General features: G+C 52.0%; 1 protein-coding gene across 1 annotated transcript; it reads right to left on the reverse strand.

The window, feature by feature from the left end:
* On the reverse strand, positions 1–27,628 carry HSPA12A (heat shock protein family A (Hsp70) member 12A). Its single transcript, XM_090278662.1, has 10 exons — positions 27,501–27,628; positions 24,803–24,989; positions 22,664–22,768; positions 18,592–18,708; positions 10,040–10,211; positions 6,413–6,499; positions 5,723–5,827; positions 4,538–4,796; positions 2,632–2,735; positions 1–1,764 (listed from the first exon to the last, which is right to left on the reverse strand). Exons 1-10 carry the CDS (start codon positions 27,503–27,505, stop codon positions 1,127–1,129), a joined length of 1,779 nt encoding a protein of 592 aa, XP_090134788.1. The 5' UTR covers positions 27,506–27,628; the 3' UTR covers positions 1–1,126.

The raw sequence follows: 27,628 nt of genomic DNA on the forward strand, positions 1-27,628 counted from the left end.
AAAACCTGGCTTAATTCATCAAGCATAGATTTAAGAATTCCTTTTGGACAAAATTTAAAAACTGACCATTTTAAGACAACATTTCATAGACCAGATGCACTGCCAGTGTGCTACTGATGTATTTCTTTGAAAAAGTGGGACTAGCCAAAACTTTCAGGGGGATGAGGGTAAGCTGAGAGGAAGAAGTTAATTTAAAATATGCACATTTTTCAAGGTGAGGGGTTGTTCCAGATTCCTGGGCTTGGTGATGTGAACGAGGCAAAATGCAGCCTCGTTTTCTCCAAAAGCCCTACTAAGGGTGACTAGAATTACTTAACGAATTCAGGAGCCAGGAGCTGGCATTCTGATGCCTAAAATTACACAGCATGTGATTTGGGATATGCCAGTAGCTCTTTAACATCCATTTCCATTGAAGCGAGTTTTTACCTGCTGAGAAGTTGAGGTCCCAGCTCTCCTACTCACACGAATCCTAGTGGTCTAGCCAGGGCTACAGTTACTCTTCACAAAACCTATTGGGAATTTAAATCATGAGAACCTAAGATAGTGCCCAGCGTAGGCAGCCTTCTCCCACCAGCTAAAAACGCTCCAACTTCAATCTGAACCTGCATTTCTAATCACACGACGAGGAAAAGCAATGAACTGCAGATGGGTGGCATTTTATATTGACTGCCATCCAAAAAAAAATAAAAATGTAACAAGAAAAGCCTCAGAAAGATGAAGACCCTCCTCCTGGCTCGAGGCTCTCCTTTCCAGCCTGGAAGGACAGCAGGAGAGCGTCCTGAGTTCCACCTATCGGAGGTGTGTTCAAAGCCAGCTGTCGCTGGGCGGAGATGCAGCGGTTCCCTTGCTGGGTGGGTGTCTCACCACGGGGACCTCTGAAAACCAGCTGCTCTTTTAGGATCTTTGCGTTTCTTATTCCCAAACCTCAATCTTCATATCCTGACAACTTCTCTGTCTCCAGCGTGCCCTCCAAAGTCCCTCATTATTTTTAGCCCCGGTCTCATCTTCCCTGCTGAAATTCAGGTGTGCAATGTCAAGGGTCAAGGGCAGGGAAAGAAGAGTCAGGGCTGAGGTCAGCAGATGCAGGTGAGCTGAGTCCAAGGGGGCAGGTGGTGGGAAGGGCCAGTTAGTAATTTAAGAAGTCGATCCCAACCTTGACACTCTTTGAGGTGGCGATATCGATGGCCGTGGCCTTGATCTCAGTGTCCCCAAACTGCATGAGGGTCTGGATCTCCCTCCGGGCAGGCACGGCGGTCCCACTGGTCCCCGTGAGATCCAAGCGGAGCGTGCCGCACTTCTTCACCCCGGGGTCGGTGATGAAGCTCACGCTGTCACGCTCAGAGCTGTAGATGTTGATGACAATGACGAGCTGGGAGGGCTTGGCGGGGGTGTAGCTGCGCTTGACCAGCTCCCCCAGGGCCACCGACTGGTCGGCAGAGATGAACTTGTCGAAGACGTCGGTGCACCAGCGCGTGCCGTCCTTCACCAGCAGCTTCTCGGGAGGGTGCTTGCCCTCCACGTAGCGGTTCAGCACGCCCACCCCGTAGGTGAGCGGGGACCGGCGCACCTTGATGACGGCGGGGTCCAGGCCGAAGAGGACAGCACCCTTGAGGATGGTGAGGCCCACGTCCTGGGGGATGATGATGCGGCACTTGTCCCCGAAGGCATCCTGGACGGCCTGCTGCAGGAGGGGGGCCTCGGCAAAGCCGCCCACCAGGAAGAGAAACTTGACAGTGGACACCTCGGGCTTCTGAAACAGATCCCCTGAAAGGCAAGAGGGAGGGACAACATCCTGTCAGCAAAGCCAGCGGCCAGAGGGGACTGGGTGGCCTGAGAGCGTGAGGACAGACACAAACACGTGGGCCAGCGGAGGGCAGGCTTGGCTTGACCAGGATTTTTGTAGAGCTGGTCTTTTCAAGAAAGGGATTTACTTGCACACCAATGCACTCAGGAATAAAAGCCAGAGCTATTGCTAAGCAGAAGCTCATTTTAACAGAGAGATAGTGATCATGTTGAGTAGTAATTATTAGGCATCAAGGAAAACTAATATTTGCAAACCTGTAGTTCTATGATGTAAGTTAAGACAGGCAGGCGGTTTGAATATTATTCTTTGGTTTTCGTAAAAATTCCAACCCCAGGGGTAGTGATTTGGTAGGTGGGGACAGCAAGTGCTGGGGGGCTGGATATTGGATGCTGAAAAAGGTCCCTGGTGAATCTCCTGTGTGTCCCTGGATGAGGCCACTGAGACAGCCGACAGCACAGCTGGACTGTCTCCCCTCCTGTGGGGACCTTTCTTTGGTTCGCACGACAGTTCCTCCCCCCCTGCAAAGGTCACGGTTCCTAATTTTTGCACATCGAGCAGACGATCCATTCTGCAGCACCTGTGGCCGGAGGGTAACATTGCTACAGAGCTCCTGGCGCTCTGACCGGGGAAGCCAAAGGGAAAGCCACATGAGGACAGACCCTTGGCTGCTTTCAGCAGCTACGGGGTGTGCCCAGCAGCTGCCCACGCCCACGCTCCAAGCCCCTCGGTCTGCCCACCTGACTTCCCACGCGTGGTGGGCGATGCCGGGAAGCTAGCCCCCACCCCTGGCTCTGCCCCGGAGCAGCCGAGCCCTGGCTGAGACTTACGGAGATGCTCGATGATGCTGTCGATGGTGGGCTTGAAGAGGGCATTCATGGCATCTGGGCTCATCCTCAGCATCCCCTGCGAGGACCACTTCACAAAATCCACACTGTGGGCCACGGCACAGAGAGAATCAGGTGGTGAGTGTATACGCTGCACCGACGGGCACAGGCAGGACAGACGTGGGCCCTGGCAGACCAGCTGTCATATCCAAGGGCAGAAAGGGCTTTAAAGTCCTTGGAAATACTCTAAATTGCCAGACCTCAACTCTTAGAAGGCCCAAAGCTAAGACATTGCCTCTCTGGTTCCTCTGTGCCATCCACAGTGGCCAACCTTCCCCTGGGAGAGTGGAAGCCAACGTCTAGTGCAGAAGAAGGCAGGAGATAAAGGGATCTCTCTCATTCAATGGCCGCATTTTGATTCAACAAGGGCTGGATGTGAGTCCATTCGAGGCTCAAACGATGGGTCCACCTGCTGCTACGTAAGGCTACCTGTGTGCTCAGGTGCAGCTCTGCAGGCACCTGTCCATGACAACCGAAGCCTAATCCTATCGGGGTCCCTCACCATCTCTGTCAAAGGGGCAGCAGGTCCACAGCCGCGGCACAGAGCAGGGAGAACGCTGGACAGGGAGGTGAGGTTGCTGGGCTCCCGTCCGCACACCCCCCCCCCCCCCCCGCACTTAGTCGCTACAGGCCTTTGGACAGGCATTCTCTGTAAGCCTCAGGCTTTTCATCTGCAAATCAAGGACAACCCTGCTAGCCTTAGCGCTCACAGGCATTGTGTGAAGGTCCGGTTGAATGCCCTGTCCGAGAAAACATTTTGGAAACTTTCTAGTACTGACGGAAAGCCAGGGACGGTTGAGTGCAGTGTGTACACCGCCTGTGCTCAAGTTTAAAGGAACCAGACAAACGGGGTCTCTGTTCCTGAAGCAAAGGCCGTGCCAGCTGCCTCCCAGTGTCACATTCTAGATGCTGCCATGTCTCACAGGCCGGGAATTCTGTCCAGCATCTAGGCCACGGGACAACGTGGCATGGTGTGGCGTGACCCAATGGCTGGCTGCAGCCAGTCTCCCCAGTGAGAGCTGACGGGCCCCAGAACTATGCAGACAGAACTCGAGAATCAACGAGAAGCAGGTGCTTTCTGCAGGGGACCTGGGGCAGAGAGAACATTAGCCCAGGAAGCGTCAGGCTAGGACCCTGCTCCAAGGGCACCGAGACCTGGGGTCAAGTCCCCTTTATTAGATAAATGACCAATCACAGGTGTGGCAGGGAATGTACGAGATGAGACTGGAGCAACTTCACTGACTACAAGGCGGAGACCGTTAGAGACCACAAAGGTCATGCCAAGGGGACTCGGGAGCCAACCCGAAGAAACTCCCATGAACCAGGATGGGAGCTTTGAGCATCATTAAGGATATAACTGCCTGGTTTACAATACAGCAGTCCCTCTCCATATCGCGGTTCACTTATCACGGCCTCACTGTATTGCGGGATTTTTAAAAAATATTATATTTAATTACTTATCACGGATTTTTCACTATATCATGGGATTTTGCGGTACTGTATATGTATGTTGTTAAAGTTACATAGGTTTAAGAGTGTAGAATAAAGGTAAGGTTCCTACTTCATGGGCGGGGGGTGGGGGGTCCTGGAACGTAATACCCGTGATAAGTGAGGGAATACTGTACGTCAAATACACTTAAATCCATGAATTCTTAATGATACTGTCCCTGTGCCCCCACCAAAAAAAAAAAAAAAAGAATTCATTTGTCACTTTAGAGGATGCTTTTTAAACAAAAGTCTTATAAATGGAAAGAAAGACCCCCAGCGTTTGTCTGTCCTTCCCACGCAATACCCTCCAGCCCCATTGCACTCCCCGGCGAGCCCTGAGCCAAGGGCGCGTCCCACTCACTTGCTCTTCCTCAAAGCGTGCTCCACGCTGTGCCCACGGAACTTCTTGTAGTAATCAATGAAGGAGAAGGGCAGGGTGATGTTCAGCGGGTTAGTTCTGTCCGGGGCGGCCGCCCTTTTGCGAGACTCAAACGCAATCATTAAGTCGACCCAGGCCGCAGGGCGCTTGATTTTGAATTGTTCGATGAAATCCTCTCCAAATATTTTACAAAGAAGTTTTTCAAATTCATAATCTACTCCCAAGGATCCATAGGGTCCACCTGAGTTAAGAATAAAACGGAGTCCACCATGTTAAAAACGGTGAGAAATGGAACCCAGACCCTGAGAGACGGCCCGCCCTGTTCTTCTCTGAAACACAAAGGAGCACAAACTCGGGCCCCTGATCTGCAGCTATGTGTCCACTTAGGTTCTTCTCATTCCCCATGGACGAACCTCCCTGAAGAAATCACTCGTCAGTCATCTGTTTAAAATCAACTACATTTTAAATAACGTCAGTACATGTAAGTAACTAGGAGCGCCACGGTCTTCCCAGCCCAGCCATCCAAGGACAGGCTCTGGAAAACAGGCAGGCCTCGCTTCGTCCCTGTGGTCTGCGAATGACTCACCGTTCCCACTCGACCAAGGGGAAGTACCTATTCTTCAGTCTGGCAATCTTGACCCAAGCCCAGGTGTCCCGGGACCTTCCTAGAAAGTTTAGCTATAGCACTAAATCATAAAGTGGCATCGGGTTTCAGTCCCGTCCTTCCACAACTCTCAGAAGCAAACTTTCTTGGCCGGGAGCGGAAACAGGCTCACTTTATGCCGAAACCCAAGCATTGGTGGTCTGTGTTTTAGAGAAGACTTCATTGCACTCTGCTTTGCCATTTTATTATTTTTTTATTTTTATTTTTTATTTTACATCACTGTGTGGTTGCCTCTCACTCGCGTCCCCAACTGGGGACCTGACGTGCAACCTAGTCATGTGCCCTGACTGGGAATCGAACCAGCGACACTTGGCTCACAGGCCAACGCTCAATCCACTGAGCCACAGCAGCCAGGGCTTGCTTTGCCATTTTAAATAAGCCTCGGTCCCTTCTCCTGCCTACCATCCCACATGCTGGTGGCGCGGGGACAATGACACGCTGAGAGAAACCTGAAATGCGTGACGCGCCTCAGGCAGGAGAAAACCAGCCCCGCAGGGGCTCACCTGTGGCTTTATACAGTTCCTTAAGGTGTCCCTCTGGTAACCGTATCTGATGGACCGTCAGGTCGACGGTGCCACCGCCACTGTCCACAACCACATATTTGTCACCTGGTAAAAAAACAAAAACAAAAAAACACAGCCATCATTTACACAGACCACTTGCCAACCCATCCTGAAACAAGCTGGTGGGTGATAATGACTTTATACCCAACACTTCTCGTTAGTAGAGCGGGCTTGCTAATGAGCTGCACAGCGAGTTATTCATGGCTAGAGAGAAGGCAGTGACGTCAGCCAGAGTGCCCGTTAGCATGGGTGATAAAGACCCCAGGTGCATGGATCGTTTAAAATGAAGCATTCATGTCACATGCTGCCGCATGCCTGACATGTCCAAGCGGACAACTTCCTGCCAAGTTATGGCGCCGCGGAGCGACCTGCTATTTAACAGAAGACTTATTCTGGAACTGGTGAATTCCAATCCCTACCTTTCTTCTGAAGACTCTACATGGTTTTAAAACATGCAAAATTATAGCTCCAAAAAGAGGTCTCCCTGGGTGAGGAGTCTTTAAAACCAACTGATCTTGAACATTTTCCAAAAGCGCAAAAGGAACAGAGAGGAATGCATTTTGCCAGCAGCTCACACACAGACATACACGAAACAACCCAGCAAGGGCAAAGGACGTTCAAGGACGCTACCTTCCTCCAGCTCGGACCAGATCTCTCCTATGACATTCTCCACCAAAAAGGTCCGACTCTGCCGATTACGCCGCACGTGTTCCTTTGCTAGTGGCCGACGGAAAGAAAATGAGGACAGGTAAGAAAGTATGAAGAAGCGGGTGGGCAGTCACCTGCAGTCAGTGGAGGCCGCAGCATGAGGAGGTTTAGGGACAGAACATTTAGTGAAACGTGAGCAGAATTACAGAAAGACAGCACCAGGAATTACAAAACTAGTTCTTCCAGAGCAGGCAGCCATTGCCACCAGCCTTCATGTATTCCGTACGGCAGCTTCAGCCTGGACCCTGCTGAAAAGCCCCCCTGGATGAGAACTGCATCCTCCAGTGACATTTGGGGAGGAATGGGTTAATAAAATAGGCCAATTTCTTCGCTTTGCTGTCCCAGGGAGGAAGCTGCCTGCCAAGCAGCCTTCAGTGCTCTTGGGTAAATAATTTCACCTCAAGAAACTCCGATACAAGGAAAGTGGGGCATGTTTTCCTAATCTGGATCCCAGATAAATTGGACGGGAGCCATTTGCTGACCTTTTCGGAGCCAATATGCTCGCTGGCCACCAGGTGGCGCGTTGGAAACGAGCAAAGCTCAGGATCACCTTTTTTCCCTGAGCACCGAGGAACAACAGGCTGTGTGGCTCCAGGTACTTAGTGGCAGGGGCACCACGCATGGAGGGTGTCATCTCCCACTGGCCTCCCGACAGCCCTGGGAGGCAGGCAGGGCACCAATCACGGTCCCATGTTGGGATGAGAAAAACAGGTCAGGGATGTTAAGGGGCTTGCCGTTCCCACATCGTCTTGCAGCCTGAAATTAACCAGGCGACCAGGGACCCTCATGCCTCTGAGCGTTCCAATTCCCAGTGACGTCTGAGAAAGCAGAATACAGGTGTGAAGAAAGGATACCTGGGAGGCAGCAGGGCATCGCCAAGGTGGGAATCTGGGCAACTCAGCCCCTTGGCCTCAGCTTCCTTGCCCATAAGATAGGGGGGATAACACTGGGCCTAAGTGCTTCACCAGCAGCGCAGGGACTGGCTCGGATTTGTCCTCAGCAGCCAGTGTGACACCTGGCTCACAGGTGATAATGAAAGTAAAGCACCATGCCTGGGCCCTGGTGCCTGACACATGACCGCTGCCACGCGCGATTCAGAACTGCCACCTACTTCACAGACGAAGGCTCTGTCCACGGCGCTGCTGCTCTTCCCTCGACTGTCCCTAAGCAGGTGCTGCAGACTTTGGCCTGCCCTACAAATCTGTCTGCTGCTGTTTATCCCACAGAGGACCCTTGACCCGCTAGCCTTTCAGCAGGGAGCAGTGTTTGCAAAACAGCATCTTCTCTGGGGATTAGAATGGCAAGCGCTGGGCCAGCTCTACGTCCCCCAGGCCCTGGTTTATGGTGGAGAGGCGTCCCTGATTAAAGAGGTCCTGCAGGCCTGGGAGGGACCCCCGGTCTCGGGGCTTCTCTCCTGTTCCCAGGACCAGACGAGTGTCTACTGCAGATCTTGTAATGGGCATCTGGTTTCCTAAAACAACATAGATAACTAAGAAAATGGCAGTCATGAAAAACAGTCAAACAAAACATGTTCTGAGCTCTCAAAAAAATTATCCCATGTTTCAGGCAAATTAAGCTCATTTTGTGAAAACTGTATCCTTTACTGGTCTCATCAACTCCTCCTGGAGTGAAAAAACGAACGACAGCAAACCCCGCGGTGCCGGGGGCAGAGTGCTGGCTCCACTGTCCTCCGAGGTGTCCACGGGGAGTCCACCGCGAGGGGCCCCAAGGCAGGGGACGGCCTGGGGGAGGGTGTCAGGGCCGCAATGCCACCCCGGGTGCTCCCAATGACGTGCTCGGCCAGGCTTCCCTGGACAGCACCCCATCCTTCTGGGAGAGAGGTTCTAACTGCACCCCAAGGCTGAGCCAGAACGCTGCCTCTCTGCCCCCAGACGGGGGCTGGCCAGCACTGTGAAGATTTAAAAACCCTAAAGGCGCTCGGAGCACAGGAGACAACAGCAAAGTCCACAAGGCACAGGACGCAGGCACAGAGCGGTGGTGGGGGGACAGGGGATGTGACAGGAAAGGAAAGCAAAACGGAGCTGCTCTCCCCTCAAACGTGTTATAATGAGGAAGATGTAGGAAGAGAGCTAACTAGCATTGCTATTCTTATGCGCTGCTTTTTCTGAACAACTAAGTAAGAACCATCAAGTAAAATGAAATGCCTAGTTTTCTTTTTTTCAATTAAGACAATGAAGGTGGAAATTTAAATAAATGTCATCCTGAGGATTTAAGTCAATATAGCCGACTGAGTTAGCAGCAGGCTAACCTTGGCGCGTGCTGAGGCCACCCATCGCTAGGAAAAGGTAAGTCAAGCATTCAGATTGAAAGGGAAGCCTGTTTGCACACCTTCCGGGTGAATCAGATCTGAAGGGCAAACACACAGCCCTGGCAGGCCGAGGCAACGACTTGGTGACAAGTGAACTTTGTGCCACTGTCTTGTGGCTGAGGCTCCCCGGCTCCCCAGTCTTAAGTGGCAATGCAGAGTGGTGGCCTCCAGGCAGAGTTACCCTGTGAAGAGGACAGGAGAGGCCTGGAGGGGGCAGCCCAGTATCTTCTGGGCAGCAATATGCACCTGCTAAGGGCAGCCCTGGGTCCTGGGGTCTCAGGTGTGCCTCCGGTGTAGGGACCAAGGAAAACTTGGGAACAAGGCTATCAGGGGAACAGCCCGTGACAGTCCTTGCTCATGTCATCCCTCTTCTCCTGGGCCTGCCCTTCTTGGGTTGGTGATGGGTGGGTTTTTGTCCGCGAGGCCATCATCACCTGGGGACAAATCTCAGAGCTGTGTGCCATCCCACACATTCTGATTAGATTCCAAAGTCACTCATAATGGTGGCTTTGACCCTGATCTAAGGTGTCTGCAAACTCTGGTTCTGGACAGACCCACAGAGTCCTGGGTACCAGGGATAACAGTTCTGGGAACCAAGACTGTGACCAACTTACATACAGGTAAGTAAGAAAAAGTTCCTTAAGATTCCCCCTTGAGTTCCTGAGTCTCCTTAGGCAAGTGACCTTTTCCACAGCTAAGTGAGTGACCAGCTGGGTCAGGAGACACTAGCCCTTTTCATCTATAGTTTAAGCCCTCGCCAGGTTTATAGCTAAGACACATAATGAGCTCATCACACACAAAGTGGCCTCAGTGAGTGAGTCAGCAATAAATCAACGGTCTTAATGGAGGAATTAATAACAGGCAAATGGGATTAGATCAAGAATCAGTTAACAGACAAGAAAGATGAAGAGCTTAGTAAAATGCAAGGCCAAGGACTGCTCTCAGGCCCCCTTCAAGTTATGGAAAGAAGTGTCCTCCCCACTTCCTAAGGCATGTGGGTGGGTGATGAACCAGGGTACCCACTGCCAAGTTTACAGGGCCCCTTGGAGAGGCCAGGTAAAGGGGGGCTGAGCACAGAGATGCTCAATGCCAACCTCTTTGGGAGCATGTTGATTCTTCATTACAGCACTGAGTGCATTTAAATAATAGAGGCCCAGACGCATGCAGGGCGGGAGGGGAGAGAGCAGGGAGGGGGAGGGGGAGAGAGAGAGCAGAGGTACCCTGTGCAAACCCAGCTCCTACTGTGTCTCTGGAGCTGTACCCATTGACCGCGGCCCTGCCGCTCAGCTCGATCATCTGGTGCAACCGCAGCTTCCGGCAGTAGATGGAGGCCGCTTCGGGCTCCAGGGCGATGATGAGCTGCTCCGCGTTCTCAGGGGAGGCCAGGCCTGCCTGGAAGACAAGAAGCAGAGGCTGTGACCCGGGCTCCCTCGGCAGGACTGCTCCAAGGACACCCGCGCCCGGGGCTGACATCGCCAAGAGACACTCACGCTCTATGGTTTGAGAAATTCCCTCCACAGGCCTCTGCAGAGCTTGAAACTGGTGGTGACCGGGTGCTGGGTTCTAAGCCAGGTACCCAAACACTGCAGAGTGGCCAAAGAAAACGTGTAAGCACCCTTGGGAAATGCCAGACTCTGGGCCACGGGGCCTCTTGCGTCGGGGGCTTGCTCCGCCCAGAACTGAGAAGCATGAGGGAGAAAGGCCCCACAATTCCGAAAAGCATTATAGGAGGGAAGGCAGATGGCCTGTTTCTGCTTATGGCAGGCCAAACAGTCTGACGCGTCAGAGCGTGCCCTGACCTTCGCTGGCCCAGGACACACACGGCCCATCCCCGGGCCTCAGCCAGGCTGCATCTGCTTCTGCTGTATGGGAATCTGACCAGGGCCCCAGGAGCAAGCCCCTCCTGGAACCCACACAGCAGCCCCTTTTCTGGAGTACGGGTGGAAAGGTAACTGTCAGTCATCTTATCCTTTAACAGCAGCATTGCTTCTGCTGTGACCTCTGGCTCGTTCCAGGCACGTTCCTCCAGACCTTCAGAGGGCCAGCCTGGGGGGCTCTGGAATCGCCCTTCTGAGAGGGCTCGGAGAGATGGCCTGGAGTGACCTCTACCAGGGCTCTGCCCACCTCTCGTGGCCTTGAACTTGAGCACCAGGTCTCTCTTTCTTGTTGAAGCTGCTCGAGCCCACGCGGTTTCCTTGGCTGCCAGCATGATCAAAAAGGGAGGCATGCTTTGTTCCTGTCACTGCAGGGTGTGTTTGTTGTCTTTGGTCCTGTTTCCTAGGGAACCTCAGATGCTGTCCTGGTGCCACACCCACTTGGTAGAAGGCCCCCAGTTCTACACCCAGCTCATGAGTTTAGTGACCTCATCCTGTAGGCCAGAGTGGGAGGTCTTCCTAATGTCACACATGCACAGTGACCTCTCACCAGGAGGAGCTGGCCTACAGTCACGGATGGAAGGGGCTTAGGAGGTGCAATTACTGGGTGGACGGCAAGTCCAGGTTATAAAACAAGAAATGCAAAGGACCTCCAGGACCTTCGTCCGTCCCCTTCACTTAATGCAGAAACCAAGGCTCAGAGAGGCAGGGTGACCAACTGTCCTGGGTCTCCTGGGCCATGGATGGGCCTTTCAGTGCCTTAACCCTTTGAGTGCCGACGTCACTGTGAGCGACGATGACAAATTTTCCCAAAAGTGCCAGTGTCGCTCCCAGCAACTCTTTTTTCGATGGCTATAAATGTAAATAACAATGGAATAATTCGTATTTTATGTTTTGTTCTCCTTTTTTATACATCAGGTTATATACTGATATAACTTCTCCTCATATTGATCCAAATTTTCAACTTTTACACTTGTTCAAATACTGGCATATTAATTCTGTTATAATTTTTACCTACATTTTAAACGGTCCTTTTAATTTCATTTATCTTTGCAATAATCGTCGAAACTCTGTGCGGTGTGCATGATAAGGAAGCTTTAGCCATTGTATTGTTTTTGCATTTCATTTTTGTTTATAAACTGTTTTTCACTGTTAAAATCTATTGATATATATCTCTAGTGTGAATGACGTTTGTGTTCATTTTTTTGTACATTATAAAGTTTTTTTTTTCCAAAAATGTATGTGCAATATTTGGCATACTTCTTGCTTGTTATCCATGTTGCTATGTGTTTTTTCAAATTATAATCATAGGTTTTATATTATGCCACATATTATACTTCAAAAGCCATATGGAAAGAAAGAATTTATTTTTTAAAAAATAATTATTATAATAAAATAATTTTAATGCAATAAATTTTTTGTTAAATTGCATCAAAGAACACTGCTTACAAAAGAAGAGTGTATTTATTATATGTCATGAAATTTTCAGCAAATTATTATGAATAATTTTTTATAGACATTTATCATAAACTCTGCATTTCTCAGCAAAGTAGCCTGGCATTTCTCACACGAATTTGAGCAATTGTGCATGGTACTCAAAGGGTTATAAGTTCAAAGGTATCCAACGGGCACAGGCCCAGATCTCACGCCTTGTAGACCAAGTCTTGACTCGGTTCTCAGCTCTCCTGGTCTGAGTGTGAGTCCAGTTCCTGGGGTCGGGCCCAGGCCTTCAGGAGGGGGGACCTGGACAAACCCCCCAGTCCCTCTACTGCTCCCCTGCCAACTGGCTTCAAGGTACAATCTCTACCCCTTTACTCTGGGACAGCACCTGATGACACACGGCCTATACGTGCCTATAAAATACCCCAAGTAAACCAATCAGCAGGCAGGGAACTGAATAGCTCCACTTTGCCCATCCCAAATGTCTAACGCAGGTGGTAAAACTTCTGGAAGAACGACTTTACAAAACCAGTAGAACCACACATCTGTCCTGCCCCATCCACAGGAAACCTGCCTCCTTAGTGTCTTGTACCCTTGGCTGTGGCCCATCAGCTCGGTCCCTGGGTCAAAGAGGCGGGGTCTGCCCATAGCTGACATGGGTCAATGGGCCACTGACACAGATGTGTGACGAGATCTCCCACTACTCCCTATTCAGGGATTAAAAGCTCCCTGCCCCCAGCCTCCCTGTCTCACAGGGTCACGAGCAGACACCCTTGGCACAAGGATAGCTGAGGTTACAGTACCCAAGGAAAGAGGACACGGGTTATACACTGGAAGCGCCACCAGAAATGGTGAGACCTCTGAACCCTCATCCCCAGGACCCGAGAAGAGGAAACCCCAAAATAAAACCAAGAGGAGTCCTTCCGAAAGGACTTTTCCATCTTTGTGAATATGTGAAGTCAAGGCGCTCCTAGAAGAGAAGCTACCAGGCCTGGCTTCCACAGCCCGGGGTGAGGAAGGAGAGACCAGCTACAGAGGGACAGCTCAGCCTAACCGCAGCAGACTCTCCTCCAAGTACAGAACGGAAAACAAACTTGGGGAAGAGGCAGGGTCCGCAGAGAGCCAGAGTGACACCCAGGGACTCAGAGTGAAGGAAGGAAAGCAAAGGCCCGTCCTGTCCACTCAAAAGGCACATCACTGTCACACATCCCACAGGGACGTCAGCCCATCAGGCAGCCCCCATGCGGCCAGGAAGAGCCACAGGGCCTGAGCCTGGCAGTGGGGAACAGACGGAAGGGAAAAAGGAAGAGCAGAAAGGAAATGGTGTTTCTTTCCACCCCTTGCCTGAAATTCTGAGCAGGAACTCGGATTTAGATGGGAAGTATCCATGCAGAAAAATCACATGAAGAAGACCAGAGAGTGAAGAGCCTTGAGTAAAATGACCGAGCTCCACGTGTCAGGGTGTACCCGATGTGGGACAGAGACAGCCCATAGGAGGGTGCTCCTGCATCCTGAAGACGTAAAAGACCCACAGGACCCGGGTACCTAAATCAGCGTGGCTGCACCCAGTAGGGGAGGCCTTCCGTCTGTCTTTCCCCAGCTGGGCTGGCCTCAGCTCCAGGCAAAGGCTGCAGCCCATTTCCACAGGGGGTTCCCCACGGTCCCTGGGAGAAGATGCAGACAGGGAACGAAAGTGAAGAGGACCCCAAGCCAGAGGGTAGGAAACAGTCAGGGCAGAGCGGGGCCAGGCAGTGCCTGAGACCCAGGACAGAGTAACCACACTCATCGGTTGGAGCCGGCCCACCGTGCTCCCAGCGAGAGTTACGCAGTGGCGTCTCCGCCAGCAGTTCCCATGGTGGCCACAGTGAGACGCTGAGGGACGGGCAAGAGGATGCAGCTGGCTCTGGGCAGATCCTGTCTCCCCAGGAGGGGTCTCAGGGCTGCTGTGGACTCCAGGAAAAGGAGGAAATACAAGAGAATCTGCCAGACTCAAAAACTCAGCAGCAGTCTTTATCTCTGGGCAGAAGGGTCTAGTGCCCGGAAGTGGGAGCTTTGTTTCTGCATAAACACTCGGAGGCTTCTCAGGAGAAGCCCCCTGGCCGGCCCGACAGCTGTCAGGAGACCCGGGCGCCATTTGCCTGGGATCAGGCCAGGGTCACCTGAAGCAGAAGGGCACTATCTTTGCTTTTGCCAATTCCGCCTCTGGACCTGGGATGTCGTGGCTGCTGTGCTGATGTGACCTCTCCCTCCGCTGGGGCCCATGTGACCATGTCTGCCCTCTCCTACAAGATGGTACGTTTTCTATGGTCAGCAGACAAGTCATCTTGCCCCATAGCACATAGCAGGCGCTCAGAAGGTAGCTGCTAAGTAAATGAAACAAGCGTCCCTCCCGTTAGAATAAAGTTCTGAAATGTCCTGGCGCTCATCTCTGAAAAACTGAACGAGAGTATGCATTCCACCCTACGTGACCCGGGGACTCTACAAACAGAAAGTGTCTGAACCAAGCACACACACTACACCATCAGACTCCTCCACGAATCTGGGGCAGCGTGGAGGAGCAGCAGGTGGGTAGCTTCAGGAAGGCCAAGGCCGTGGGCGTCGACACTGACTACACTGCTCCTCGGCCCTGCAGTCGGCTAGAAAAGCCCACCAGGGGCTGTGTTTACAGCTGAGAAAAATGACCAGACCGCAGAGCGCTCCGCTGGCCTGCCGTCAAGCTGCACAGGGCTCCAGCTGCACCGGCTCTGGCTGTCAGGCGGTTGTTTTTTGTGGGTTTTGTTTTGTTTTTCCCTGATAGGATTATTTTTCACTGCAATCTGGTCAGAAAGGGGGGCAAATGCAAGCTGCAAATCCATGTTAGATGAAATCATCCTATATAGGGGAACAGCATTTAACAGGTTTCTGGGACCTAACTAGAGTTATAGTTGAGGCAAAATGCCTCTGGAAATGAACTGGACTGCTTCCTCCATGAAGCCCTAAGCACTCAGTGGAACCACCTCCCATTCTGGGTCTCTTCTGAAGACCTTAGGAGAGGGATCAGCTGTTCTTTCTGCTACCATCTCTTCCCTGAATGCTCTGCAAGGGTCCAAAAGTGCCCTGAGGCTGCAAGTTATTTTTTAAAAAAAGAGAGAGAGAGAGATTTAACCTACTTCTTCAACAAGCACTTGGCACAAGCGGAGATTCTGGAGTTTCACAGATAAAACTGTATTTTGTGACGTGCTCTGCAGCCCTCCCTGGCAGTGACTCCCAGACCTCGGGGCCAAGCCCCAGACCCATCCGCTCCAGGCCTGCTTCTCCTGCGGGAGATGCTGCCGACGGCCTCATCTCCTGCTCTGCAGCCAGGCCTCTTCCTGCTCCACCAGGCGGGTGGAAGGAGAAGCTCAGACCCCGCAGGACTGTGCCATGAACTTGGGCCCAGGGAACCTCCAACAGGCCCAGACGGAAGAGCTCCATTTTTACAGGCAAGCAGGTTAGAGGCAACCAGCTTCCCTGACCGTCCTACCCCCTCCTTCCGGCTCTCCCACCTGCAGCCAGGCTGATGGGTAGCACTTCGGGTGGAAGGGCTAATGAGCACCCTTGGATCTCAGAAGCTGGGCCAAGAACTGTTTTTTGCTCAGGTTCTACAGTAGGTTTCTCCAGAGAAACTGAACCAGTAGGATGTAATAGGTATATAAAGAGATTAATGATAAGGAATTGGCTCAGATGATTATGAAGGCTGACAAGACCAGAGATGTGCAGTCAGCAAGCTGGAGGACCAGGACAGCCAAGAATGGTATAATTCCCTTGCCAGCAGGTTCAAGACCCAGGAAGAGCAGATGTTTCAGTTCAAGTCCAAAGGCAAAAAAAAACAGAACCAAAAACAACCAATGCCCCAGTTGAAAGGCAGGCAGACAGGAAGAATTCCATCTCATTCTGGAGGGGTTGCTTTTGTGCTACTCATGCCTTCACTGATTGGCTGAGGCCCACCCACATCAGGGAGAGCAATCTGCTTTGCTTAGGCAATTGATTTAAATGTTCATCCCACCCCAAAACACCCTCACAGATCCACTCAGGATGATGTTTGACCGACTACCTGAGTCCCCCTTGGCTCAGCTGAGCTTACACATGAAATTAACCATCACTGGTACACATCTTTCTTAGTGTGTATAATAAATGGGGGCGGCAGGGGGAGTTGGAGAGATGCTAATTTTGGTCACAAAATAGCAAGTCTCATTTCCATTTTGTCATGGGGGCTCTTCAAGGAAACGGGCTGATGAGACCACAGAGAAGTCAGCAAAGCAACTGCCCCGCACGTGCCCTCTCTCCCCTCCCAGAACGATGACAGACTTGAGCTGAGAACAGGGCCAGTCTCTGTCACACAGGATACGAACCCACAGCCTACACCGGTCCTGGCACACAGAGCACCCCGAGCATAGGTGTGTTTCATGAATAAATGGATGAGTGAGCAAACAGTGACTGAATGGCCCCTGCCGTCTTGAAATCCATTCAGTGACTGTACATAAACACAAGTATCAAGTCAGAATTACGAAGGGTCAAACCTTAAGCTGCACAATCATGGCACCAAACAAAAGACACCCAGTTCTAAGAAGACAGGCCTGTTTGCAGAGGGTTTCCGGGCTTCAGAAAGCACATTCCCTACGTCCATAAATGCCAACCACACCTGCCCTGCTCGGGGCCTGCTGACCCTTCTTCTCTCTGAGGGTCCATTTTGATTCAGCCAAACCCCAGAGGATGCCACGCCCCTCTGACTGGTTTCCTTCCTCCTCAGCTGCCCCAGTGTTAAGGGGCCTCTCCCTGTCTACACCTCCCGCACTGCAAACCCCACCACTACTCTTTCAGAGATGCTGTCCTTGGAAGAGCCAGTCCAGAGCTCCAACAGCCCTGAAAAATCTACCAGTCACTGCACCTCTTTTGCTTTTTCAAGCTAAAAATAAGAACTGACCCTTTTCCAGGTCACACATTTGTTGCTGAAGTCTTCCTGTGGGCTGGAAAATGACAGTCAAAACCATGAATCTTGGGTATCCTTCCTGGGAAAACAGTGAGACACTGGGCCATGTCTTCTGGGACAGTCGCTCCCAGGGTCCTGTCTATGGACACTGCCTAAGGGCTGAGACCACGGAAAAGGTCCAGCAGGCCGGGGCTTCTGTGGGCAGCTGAGGTGTGTCTGTCTTTCTTTAAAAGAAGCTGCCTCTTTTTGGAATTTCCACCCGCGTCCCTCACCCCGATGAAAACAAACCTATTTTTGGCAGCTGCACAGCCCGAGCCAGATTCTCACGCTGAACAGAGAAGGCGAGGGCAGAGGAGACAGTCTGGGACAGGGGCGGGAAGAGCCTCGGAAAGATGGGCACACTGCCCTTCCTTGAACCCTACCTGCCACCTGGAGTACAGTCCCAAGTGTCAAGTATGATTCAGGACACCGAGGTGCCCGCTTGATCACATCCCCAGACTCAGGGTGGACTCAGTGGGTGTTTTCAAAGGAAAGGTTCCTATACGTGGGCACAAACTCAATGTCAGAGGTACGTCCCCTGGGGAAGGTGGCTGTCTCCCAAGAGGTGTGGCAGTGGGCAGGAGGACATCTACGGCTTTGGTGGCTTCCCCGAGCCCGGCTCAGGGGGATGGCTCTGAATACTGACTTTCAGGACACAGAGTCGACCCAAGCCCCAGGGTGGGCTTTCATTAACCCAAGGAGATAAGCACACAGGAGCCAGCTCTGCCCTAGAATCAGAACAGGAGGCCAGTACAACCAGCCTTTCCGGCCGGTAAGTGAGACCCTCATGGGAACTCCATCGTGGCACGAGTTGTCTGCGAACAGTGTGAGGGCTGGCGGCCCTGAGGGTCTGCGGCACGCGAGGTGCCCACGAGGGACGGACTGGCCATCAGCCTCAGATCTCTGTCTCCACGGGGCCGCTGACTGCACACTCCTTACCATGCCACTGCCCTCATCCAGGGGTCTGCCACTTAACAGGTATGACAGCTCATGTGCAGTCCTATGTGTCCACAGGTGAAACAGGCAGAGGAGAATCGGATTCCCTTCATTTCCTGGCTGTATGTGCACAGCTTTCAGCCTTAGCCTGGTTCACACCAAGGGTCTTGTCTTGATTCCTTCCTTATTCAACTATTCTTGTTTTCCAAGCCTTTTACTTGAAATTCTCAATGGCATTCACCCATGAAGAAGTGTCTCTGAACCCCAGATTGAAATCCTTGCCCCAGGGGCTACAGTGGCAATGGGACCTGGAAATGTACAAAGCCAGCAAGAAAACAGAGCCCAGACCCTCCCTCCTTGTCAGTCTGAACCCTGCTCCTCCCCCAGGAAGAAGCTGAGGAATGGGAAGCCTCCTGGTCCCCCTGCCTATGGGAGCCCCCTGGCTGCCTGTAGAGGAAGCCCGTGCATGCTGGAGGACACCTGAGTGGGTGAGAGCCACCACCGTGGGCCCCTGTCTGCTCCCCCCTGCACTCACCTGGTAGGCAGCCTGCCTCATGAACTGCTTGGCGGGCTGTTTCCAGATGGCAGGCACCGTGATGACCCATCTGACATCAGAGTTCTCGAACTCCGAACCCGCCTGGTCGCTCAGCTCCTAAAGCCAAGCAAAGTGCAGCAGGTCAGGTGGACGTAGCTGGTCCTTCTGCGGCTTCGCTGAGAATCCAGGCTTCCTGGCTGTGAACTTAACTTCCACAGCCTCCAGAATCTGGCAGCTTTGGGGAGCAAAGGCCTGTGTTCTGCCCATTCAGCAAGCAGGGAGCTCTCAGCTCCTTTATTCACTGAATGTGACCACAGGTGAGAGGCGGGCAGGTCAGAGGCCTCTGGCCACTTCCTAGCCATGTGACTTAGGGCAAGTGACAACTCAGCCCTCAATTTCCTTATCTGTACAATGCAGATAATAATACCAAGCTCATATTGTTGTTAGAGGGATGGATAATTTTCTGAGAGTTCTATTTAGTAGGAATTTACTCTGTGTCAACCTTGTGAAGTAGTATGCATACCTCATCTCCATTAATCAATCTAGGATCCCATTAGGAAGGGATTGTAACTATGTCCCTGTTCTACAGACTGCGAACTAAGGCCTCCATATGTTGTCTTTTTGACGATTACATGGCTACAAAGTGGCAGAGCCAAAATATGGACTCAGACCTGGACTCAAACATTGACTCTAAAGGCCAACGGCTTAACTCAACTGTGACACGTGGCCTCATATCTAGAACGGTGTCTGGCCCACAGTAATGCTTAACAACTGGTGGGGCAGTTGTCCGAGGTGTCACCGCCACCTACCTCCCTTCAAGCCCAGCACATCAGGGGAGTTTTCCTGGCAGGACAGGAAGGATACGAACGACAGGACCTAAACAAGAACCTGCTGCCCTTAACGTTGGGTTAAGGTTAAACCACGTGGATAAATGGGATGGGTGGAAGCCTCAGAGGATTCCGCCACGTCCAGGTAGACAAAATACGTCTCTGACACAGCTCTGACTCAGTGTTTCTATCTGTAAAACGGAGAGAATAAAGCTCACCCACAGCCTTAGCGGCAAAATTAAACAAGAACACACATGGAATGTCTGACACAGAGGCGACGTCTGATAAATGCTGGTTCTTCCTTTTCCCCTCCCCTCCTGTTGCCAGAGTCACCAGACAAACCTGAAATCAAACCTAAACACACACTAGTGCACGTCTGCCTGGGAGCGGCTCTGGGATACCGTTCAGATGAACAGGCTGCTGATTTTTTTTTTTTCCTGATGGGTGTCATTTTCCCTATTGTTTCAAATAGTTATCTTGGGACTGACCCACCCTCTCTCTGAACTAACTTCCTTTTTAACCAGCAAACTTTTTTTCCCCCCAGGCCTTTACTTTTTTTTTTTTTTTTCATTTTTAATTGTGGCAAAATACCTATAACATAAAATTTACTATTTTTGAGTGTACAGTTCGGTAGTGTTAGGTATACTCGGTAAACTTTATTTTAAACATGTTTTTAAAAACATCTCTGCTTCGGGCCAATCTGGTGTTTTGTTTTTGTTTCTGTTTTATTTTTTTAATCGTGTACTGGCCTTTAAAAGCAGGTGAGAATGTGACCCGTGTTGGGAAAGTCTAAGCAACCCATTACCATCCAGGCTGTTTCCGACAATAAACAGGAAGAGGCTCACACCCTGAATGATGGGCTTCCATGGCTGTATGGAAAGCTGTGTGGATAAGCTGTTCACCAGCGGACGGAGAGAAAGGAACCTGACATTAAATGAACATCTCATTGTCAGGCACTCCTGCTCGCTTTCCTTCATGAGCGAGATAGGTCATGCATGGGATCTCTGAGACCTTCTGCGTTAGCTTATTCTGGTCCAACATGCAATAGTCCCCTCTGAATCCACTTGTCCCTCAAATACCAGCCAGCCCTCTTGTGGAGGGCCCCGACCCACCTCCTCCAGGGAGCCTTCTCTGTTCCTCCCAACACTGAAAACTCAGTTACCCCTGACAACACCGACCCATTGACTATTAACTACATGCTGCTTCACACTGTGCTTATTTCTACACTGCCAGACCTGAATGGGATGCAGCACATCCAAAGTACAAAAAGGGGGAGTCACGAGGATGGAGAGAGAAGCCACGTGGTCTGAAAGGGGGCAGACAGGAGTCGGCTAGAGGTCTAGTGTGTAAGGGGGAAGCCATGTGGTTGGAGAGAGTCCGCCACGAGGTCTGGAGTAAGAAAGAAGAGACCCGCTGGGAGACCTGCCTGGAGAACATGACTGCATGGCTGATGCGGCTGGAATTGCGGGGACCTGCCTAACCAAGCACAGATTTGTGGGAGAGGCCTGGGATGCTGAACTGTGACCAGGAGTATTTCTGCTTTTCTGAAAGACGGTACCCCTGACTGGCATATTCTGAAACTGGCCTGGTTTGGCAGGGGGAGGCAGGACTAAGTGTTTTGGGGTGTTTTAAAGGGAGTGGGACATAACAGTAGACCCCTACCATTATTCTGAATCTATAAAACTTTTAAATAAACTCTTTTCCTTTTTCCACCAAAAAAAAGGACTTGAATAAATGAAAGCAATATTATGTTCTTACTTGTTCTTGTCTCCCTGTAGCCCTATTTCTAGAATTCTACTCTAATTCTGTTCTAGTCTATTCCATCCTATTCTATTCCATTCTATTTCTAGAATTCACTAGATTTCTTCTCTTGATTATATAATACCAACTGCTTCTGAAGTTTCCAATAGCTTTTGCATAAAGCTCAATACACCAGGCTCTTTAATCACATGATTTGCACCCGCTCTGTGCCACACCCACGGGAGGGGACACTGAGTGGACAGCTATATTCTACTTAGAAATTATCCGTTTTCCATATCCTGGGCCATCACTGCACAAACCTGTGCAGGGGCGACCCCAGGGGCTGCTGACACAGCAGCTCCTCCCATGGTCCCGGGCTGGCGGTGGGGAGCGAGGGAGGAGGGACAGCAGCAGCCACTGACCGTGTGCTCGCTCTGTGCCGGGCCTGAGGAAGGCACCTCATGTCTGTTATTTCATTGGCTATCAAATGACCCACGAGGGACAGGTACCTGCCTCCCTCTTCAGGTTAGGAATGTGGGTACTGGAGAGACTGAGCACCTCGCCCAAGATCACACAGGTGCTACATGTGTCCCCTGCTTTTCCTTTCATTTTTTTTACTGAGATCTATTTCGCATACCATAAAAAGTCACCCTTGTAAAGGATGCAACTCAGTGGGTTTTGGAATATTCACAAGGTTTGTGCAAACATCATCAAATCTAATTTCATCACTTGTACCCATCAGCAGTCACTCCTTATTCCCACTCTCCCCAGCCCCTGGCAAACACTAATCTACGTTTTGTCTCCAAGAGTTGCTTATTCCGAATTTTTACGAACCAGGGGTATGGACTTGGGGGGGATTGCTGGGGGAGGGGGGTGCTGGGTGGAGGGGAACAAGGGGGAGAAAATTGGAACTGTTGTAACTGTAACAATATAATCAATAAAAAACATTAAAAAAAAAAAAAAAAAAAAAAAGAGTTGCTTATTCCGGGCATTGGGTATAAATGGGTCATACCATACGTGATCTTTTGTGTCTGGCTTCTTTCACTTAGCGTAATGATTTCAAGGTTCATCCAGGCTATAGCATGTATTAATACTTCATTCCTTTTGATGGCTGAATAATATTCCATTGTGTGGACAGATCCCATTTAGGTACCCATTTATCCAGTGACAGACGTGTGGGTTGCTTCCACACCTTAGTTACTATGAATAGTGCTGCTATACACACTCATGTATGAGTGTTTGCGTGAATAAGTGTTTTCATTTCTCATGGGCATACACCTAAGAGTGGAATTGCTGGGTCACATGATAATTCCGTTTATACTTCTGAGGACCTGCCAGACTGTTTTCCACAGTGGCTGCACAATTTTCCACCTCTCCCCCCAACCCCCACCCAGCAGTTAGGAGGGTGCATCCTGCTATCGAAATGCAAAGCCCACCCTCTCTCCCTCTAGGGCCCCCTAGGTGGCATGTGCACCCCCAACCACAGGCACTGCCACGGGTCCTACCTTGAGCGCCTGCTCCTTAAAGTACTGCAGGGCGTAGGCAAAGATTTCTAGGGCTTTGATCTTCTTGCCATTTGCTGCTGTCAGGTCTGTCTCCAAGGTGAGGTCCTGGCAGGAGGAGAGGAACGAAATGACAAGAAGACAGGGGAGAGAACTGCCTTCCAGCTTTGGAAATGGCTACATGGAGCTCTAGGGAAGCTGGTGAGCCAGACTTGGGTTTCCCACTGTGTGAGGGGCAGACAAGGACTGCGTGTCCCCCAAACAGGCCTGGAGGCACATTCCTGAACTGGGTAGGAGGCCCTGGCCACGCCCCTCAGCCCCGCCTCCACTTCTCCCTCCTTCCCCCCCCCCCCCACTCTCTCTCTCTCCTGGATCCTCTGTGGGAGGTTTCAGGGCAGCGACAGAGCCCAGGAAGAGGGAGAGGCAGCAGTCACCACTGCCAGTGCAGCTTACACACTATTTCCACTCAGAAGCCCCACAATAGAGGCTTACATGATCATGCCAACTCACTAACATGCATGAGGCTGAGCAGACATGAAGCTTTCATTCCCCAATGAGCTGCCAACCAAGCCACCAAAATAGAAGAGCTCCTATTTTAAGGCTTCGCTGCCTGATCCGCTGGGAGCCCAGCATCACTGCCTCCCTTGCTCTGCCAGAGGCTGAAGCAGATGCTGAGTGCCGTCCTTGGGTGGAGGATGCTCTCTGCGAGATGCTGTATGGACTGAGCTCATGAAAAATGACAGGAAACGCCCCCGCAGAGTGGGTACGGGCAGAGAAAGCCCCCTAGCATTCCGGAACCAACAGACTCATTACCACCAAGGGGGAAAAAAAAAAATCAGTGAGGTCTCCTATTGATCCCGGTTGGGTGATTAGGCTTTGCCTTTGGAGTGTGAAGGCGCATCAGGCTGCTAAACCAGCCCGGGGAAGCCTGTCAGTCATCCTGACCCATCAGTAGGGGCTCCCGCCTGCCAGCCAGCCACTTCCCACCCCTGATGCTCAGCAAAGACACCCCAGCTTTTCGGCGGCAGCTCCCAGACTCAGAAACGTGGCCGGGCACCAGGAAGCCACAGGCTCAGAATTTTAAAAACCCAAATTGAAATTCAGCACTGAGTCTCATTAGGTGAAATGGGAAAGATGCATTTCTAGCAGAAGCCTGTCTGCTTCACAGAGAGACAACCCCATCATCAGAGCACAGAGCCCTGGAAAGTAGGGGGCTGGTTGCTGGGTTTCCCCCTAATATGTGTTTCGTCATCTGCAAACATGTAACAGCGACGCATGAAAGCAACAGTAAGAGGAGCTAGCGAATGAAGTACCAGCATGGTTCTAGAGCTCTGCGTGTTTTGATGCCTTTTACCCATAGAAAATCCCCAGGAAGAAGGCCCTGTCAGTGCCTCCATTTCCCAGAGAAGGTAAAACAAGGCATGGAGAGGTTAGGGACTTGGATTAAGTATCTGGAAGGTGGCAGAGGCAGGATTTAAACGCAGGCTGTCCGTCCCTAGAGTCCTGTCTTAAACACTATCACCATCCTGAACCTCTAAGTACTGAGAATTAAGGAAATTTTCCATGAAGCTTGAAGGAGAAGCCCCATGTCCTAGACATCTCACAGAACTCGGGCACGTTGGGAGCAGATCTGCGGGGGGAGGAGGGCCTCCAGGTACTGGGCCCTTGATTTCCTGAGCTCCTCCTTTCCCAAGCAGGGGTATGAGCCAATCATTACTTCTAAACTGGTTAGTTAATAGCCACTGCCCTTATCCCCACAAAAGCCCCTGTCCTCCAGTCCCTCCTTCAGGGCTCCCTGATCTCCCAATAATCCAGCAACTGAGCAGGAGTCTCCTGGTATGAGATCCCCAGGCCCCAGGCCTATGCTCAGCCAGCGTCCACTCTGGTTGGTCAGTTTCCAAGGCAGACAAGTCATGAAGTACGTGGAACCCCTCCCCGCCGACGCGTGAAAGCGAAGGGGCCGTGCAGCCCACAAAGTTGCTGGGTGCTCCAGGTTATTTGTAAATCAGATAGACGGACAGGGATTTCTGGGTGGGAGAAGCCCGAGGGTCCCCTGGGCTGGAAAGACGCACTGTCACGAGCCTGGAGGAGCCCTGGCTCTCCGAGGCAGAGGAGCTGGGGGACAGGGAGAGGCTCGCTCACCCCCGTGGTGTGCAGCTTCATCTTGAACTTCTCCAGGTACAGCCACTGCTTGGCCTCGTTGGGGTCCAGGTCGTGGTAAAAGTCCCTGGCCGCATAGCCGAAGCTGTGGAACTTCCTCTCGGGAGTCAGCAAGATGGTGGTGGGAGTCTTCTGGTTGGACACCCCCGGGTCGCCTCCTTCCCATCGCCTGCCGCCGAGGAAAGGCAGAGGTTACAGCACCTTCTTTGGAAATCCCAGGGCACTGCCCCAGGGCCAGGGAAAGCAGAGGTGCCTGCTGGTGGGGCAGGGGAACAATGGCGGGCTCAGGAGTGACTGATGGGGGGCAGACCACTGGGTCCTGCAGGAAGAGAGGACAGCGCAGGCCGCTCAGGGGCGGGCACGCCCGGGGCATGAGTGTAAGGCTAGGGATGAACAGCGCAGACGAGAAGACTGTATCTGTACCCGGGAAGCGTGAGAAGCGAGTTCGGGAAGGTGGTGGGAACCAGACGGACGAGAACTGAGGGGTCAGAGGTGCAATCGGTGAGCAACGGGCAGCCGCTAAGGCTTCATTCAGAGCAGGGCCATGATCAACCAGAGCTGCTGTTGGCCAGAGGCGGCCAGACGAAAGGCGAGGAGATGGGAAGCTGGGAGGCTCAGGAGGCGGCTCAGGCCCCCTGTGGGAGCAGAGGTGAGAGACCTGGACACGGGGAGCAGGCCAGGGAAGAAAGAGGGGGAGGGGACGGGGGCGGGGACACACTGTCCGGAGGGAAAACCGGGCTGAATGGACACCGTGGCGAGCAGGAGCCAGGGGCTTCAAGCTTGGGCGCCTGGAGGAGGAAGTGTCCTTTACAAAAACCAGGAGCCCCGGCTGTCACAGTTCCAATAAAGAGCCAGCCTCCACCTGGAGTTGGGTCTGGAGTCCTCCCTGGCTGGTTTCCCAGTCAAGTTCCATCGGGGCGCAGGCTTCGACCCAGGGCGCTGAGTCCCATGGTGACCGCACGAGACACAGGCTGATCACCCCCCCGGGCAGATACCAGGCACCTGGGCCCGGGCAGCGCTGCACACACAGCCCCTCACATGGACCGTCCACTACTGTTAACACTGACATCCTGCAATTTTTATTCCTTCGTGCCTATTAAATACAAATAATTAAACTTCCCCATTCACCACCTTGTCTGTCTGTACCACCATTACGTTCCTATGTTCTGATGGAGGTAAAACTCAGGTAGAACCTCCTTCCAAAATCTCTACAAGAACTGAGATGACACCTCTGAGGCCCTGAACATGGCCAACATTTCATGAGGGTCCCTCCCAAGCAAGTTCCTAGTTATTCCTGCTCTTCCTTTCCCCCCAATGTTCATTGCATGACTGTCCCTTAGAAATAACATTTCTTCAAACCATTACGGAGGCCCTGCTAAACACGGACTCTAGCTCTGCACAGCAGCGTGTTCCTTTCCGCTCAAGAGCTCCGTCTCGGAGGCTGGAGGGGCAGACAGGCCCTCATCACATCTGTGTAGCTGGAGGCAGCACCCCGGTTCCATCTGGCTGCACCCCAAGGGCTGTGCACTCTCAGGGGTCTCTAGTATTAGAGAACCAGCCTTTCACTGTTTCCTGGTGAGATGACACCATGGGTCTCTGGAGCCTCTGGGTACGAGGGTCTCAGGTGAGTCACACCTGGTTTTCTAGAGGACAGGCAGGGCCCAAACCAAGATTGGGTGCAGATTCGCTTTATTGCGACCTGGGTTTTAAACAGCACTTTTTAAAAATGCCTGAAGTCTTACTCTGGGAAGGATACCTAAACCCCACAATTACCTGTTAAAGGAATTGCCTATCACAAGGTATCTCCAGAGCCATCCTTAGATTTGGAGAGTGGGGTCGATAAATCTCTGGCTCCCAATGCTTTGAGGGGCCAAAGACTATGCAGGAAGGCCACGGCCAGATGGGGCACCGGCAGCGGTGCCGGAGACCAGCATCTTCATAGACAGTTGGCCACGTGTGGACGGGGTGGCTGCGAGGGCTTGCTGGGCTGCTGTGTCAACAGGGGTGGGGCAGGCAGTGTCCTCAGCAAGGAGACACCCCCGGAGACCCAGGGCAACTTCAAGGTACCCTTTCCGGTTCACTGACTGAACTTTACCCACCCTGCTTTTTCTCAGGCATGATGCTCTCTGCCCTGGTCACTGTCATCCCATGACTTTTCTTCACGTGGAAGAACTGGCACCTTCCCCACTTATACTGACTCCGTGCTCAGCACTTGGCAGGAAATCTCAGTCGTTTGCGCTTTGCACATGCATCCTGCGAGGCAGGTATTGTCATTATCCCCATTTCACAGATGAGGAAACTGAGGTTTAGAAGGTTTAGCGATTGCCTAAGGTCACATGGTAAGTGGCCACCAGAGACTCCCTGTAAGTGGGCGCCTCTTCTCCAGGCTGCACGCTGACCTCACCCGGGACAGGTTTCAAACATGCCACCAAGCCCTTCCCCAGACCAACCGAGTCAGAATTAAACAACACTTTTACAGACCACGAACTTGGAGCCCAGAGATCAACAGCGGCTTGCCCTTAGTGTCACAGTGGGTTTGGGCCGAGCTGGGCCGGAATCCAGGACTTGCCTATGAAGTGCCATTCGCCTGTTCATTGAGCTAAGCCCCTCCCCTGCCCCAGGGCCGCCCCCCTCCCCAAGTCTCCGGGTGCAGGGGCTGGCGCCAGCCCACAGCACTCACCTCATCACGTGAATGCACTCTGGCTCCTTGGTGAAGCTGTAGGCGTAGCCACTGGATGTGGTCCCGAAGTCGATGGCCACCACCACGAGAAACGTCTGCTGCTCCGAGGCGTTCGCGTCGGCATCATT

The sequence above is a fragment of the Furipterus horrens genome, unplaced genomic scaffold (genome assembly GCF_987537825.1).
Source record: "Furipterus horrens unplaced genomic scaffold, mFurHor1.1.pri manual_scaffold_5, whole genome shotgun sequence".
Classification (NCBI taxonomy): Eukaryota; Metazoa; Chordata; class Mammalia; order Chiroptera; family Furipteridae; genus Furipterus; species Furipterus horrens.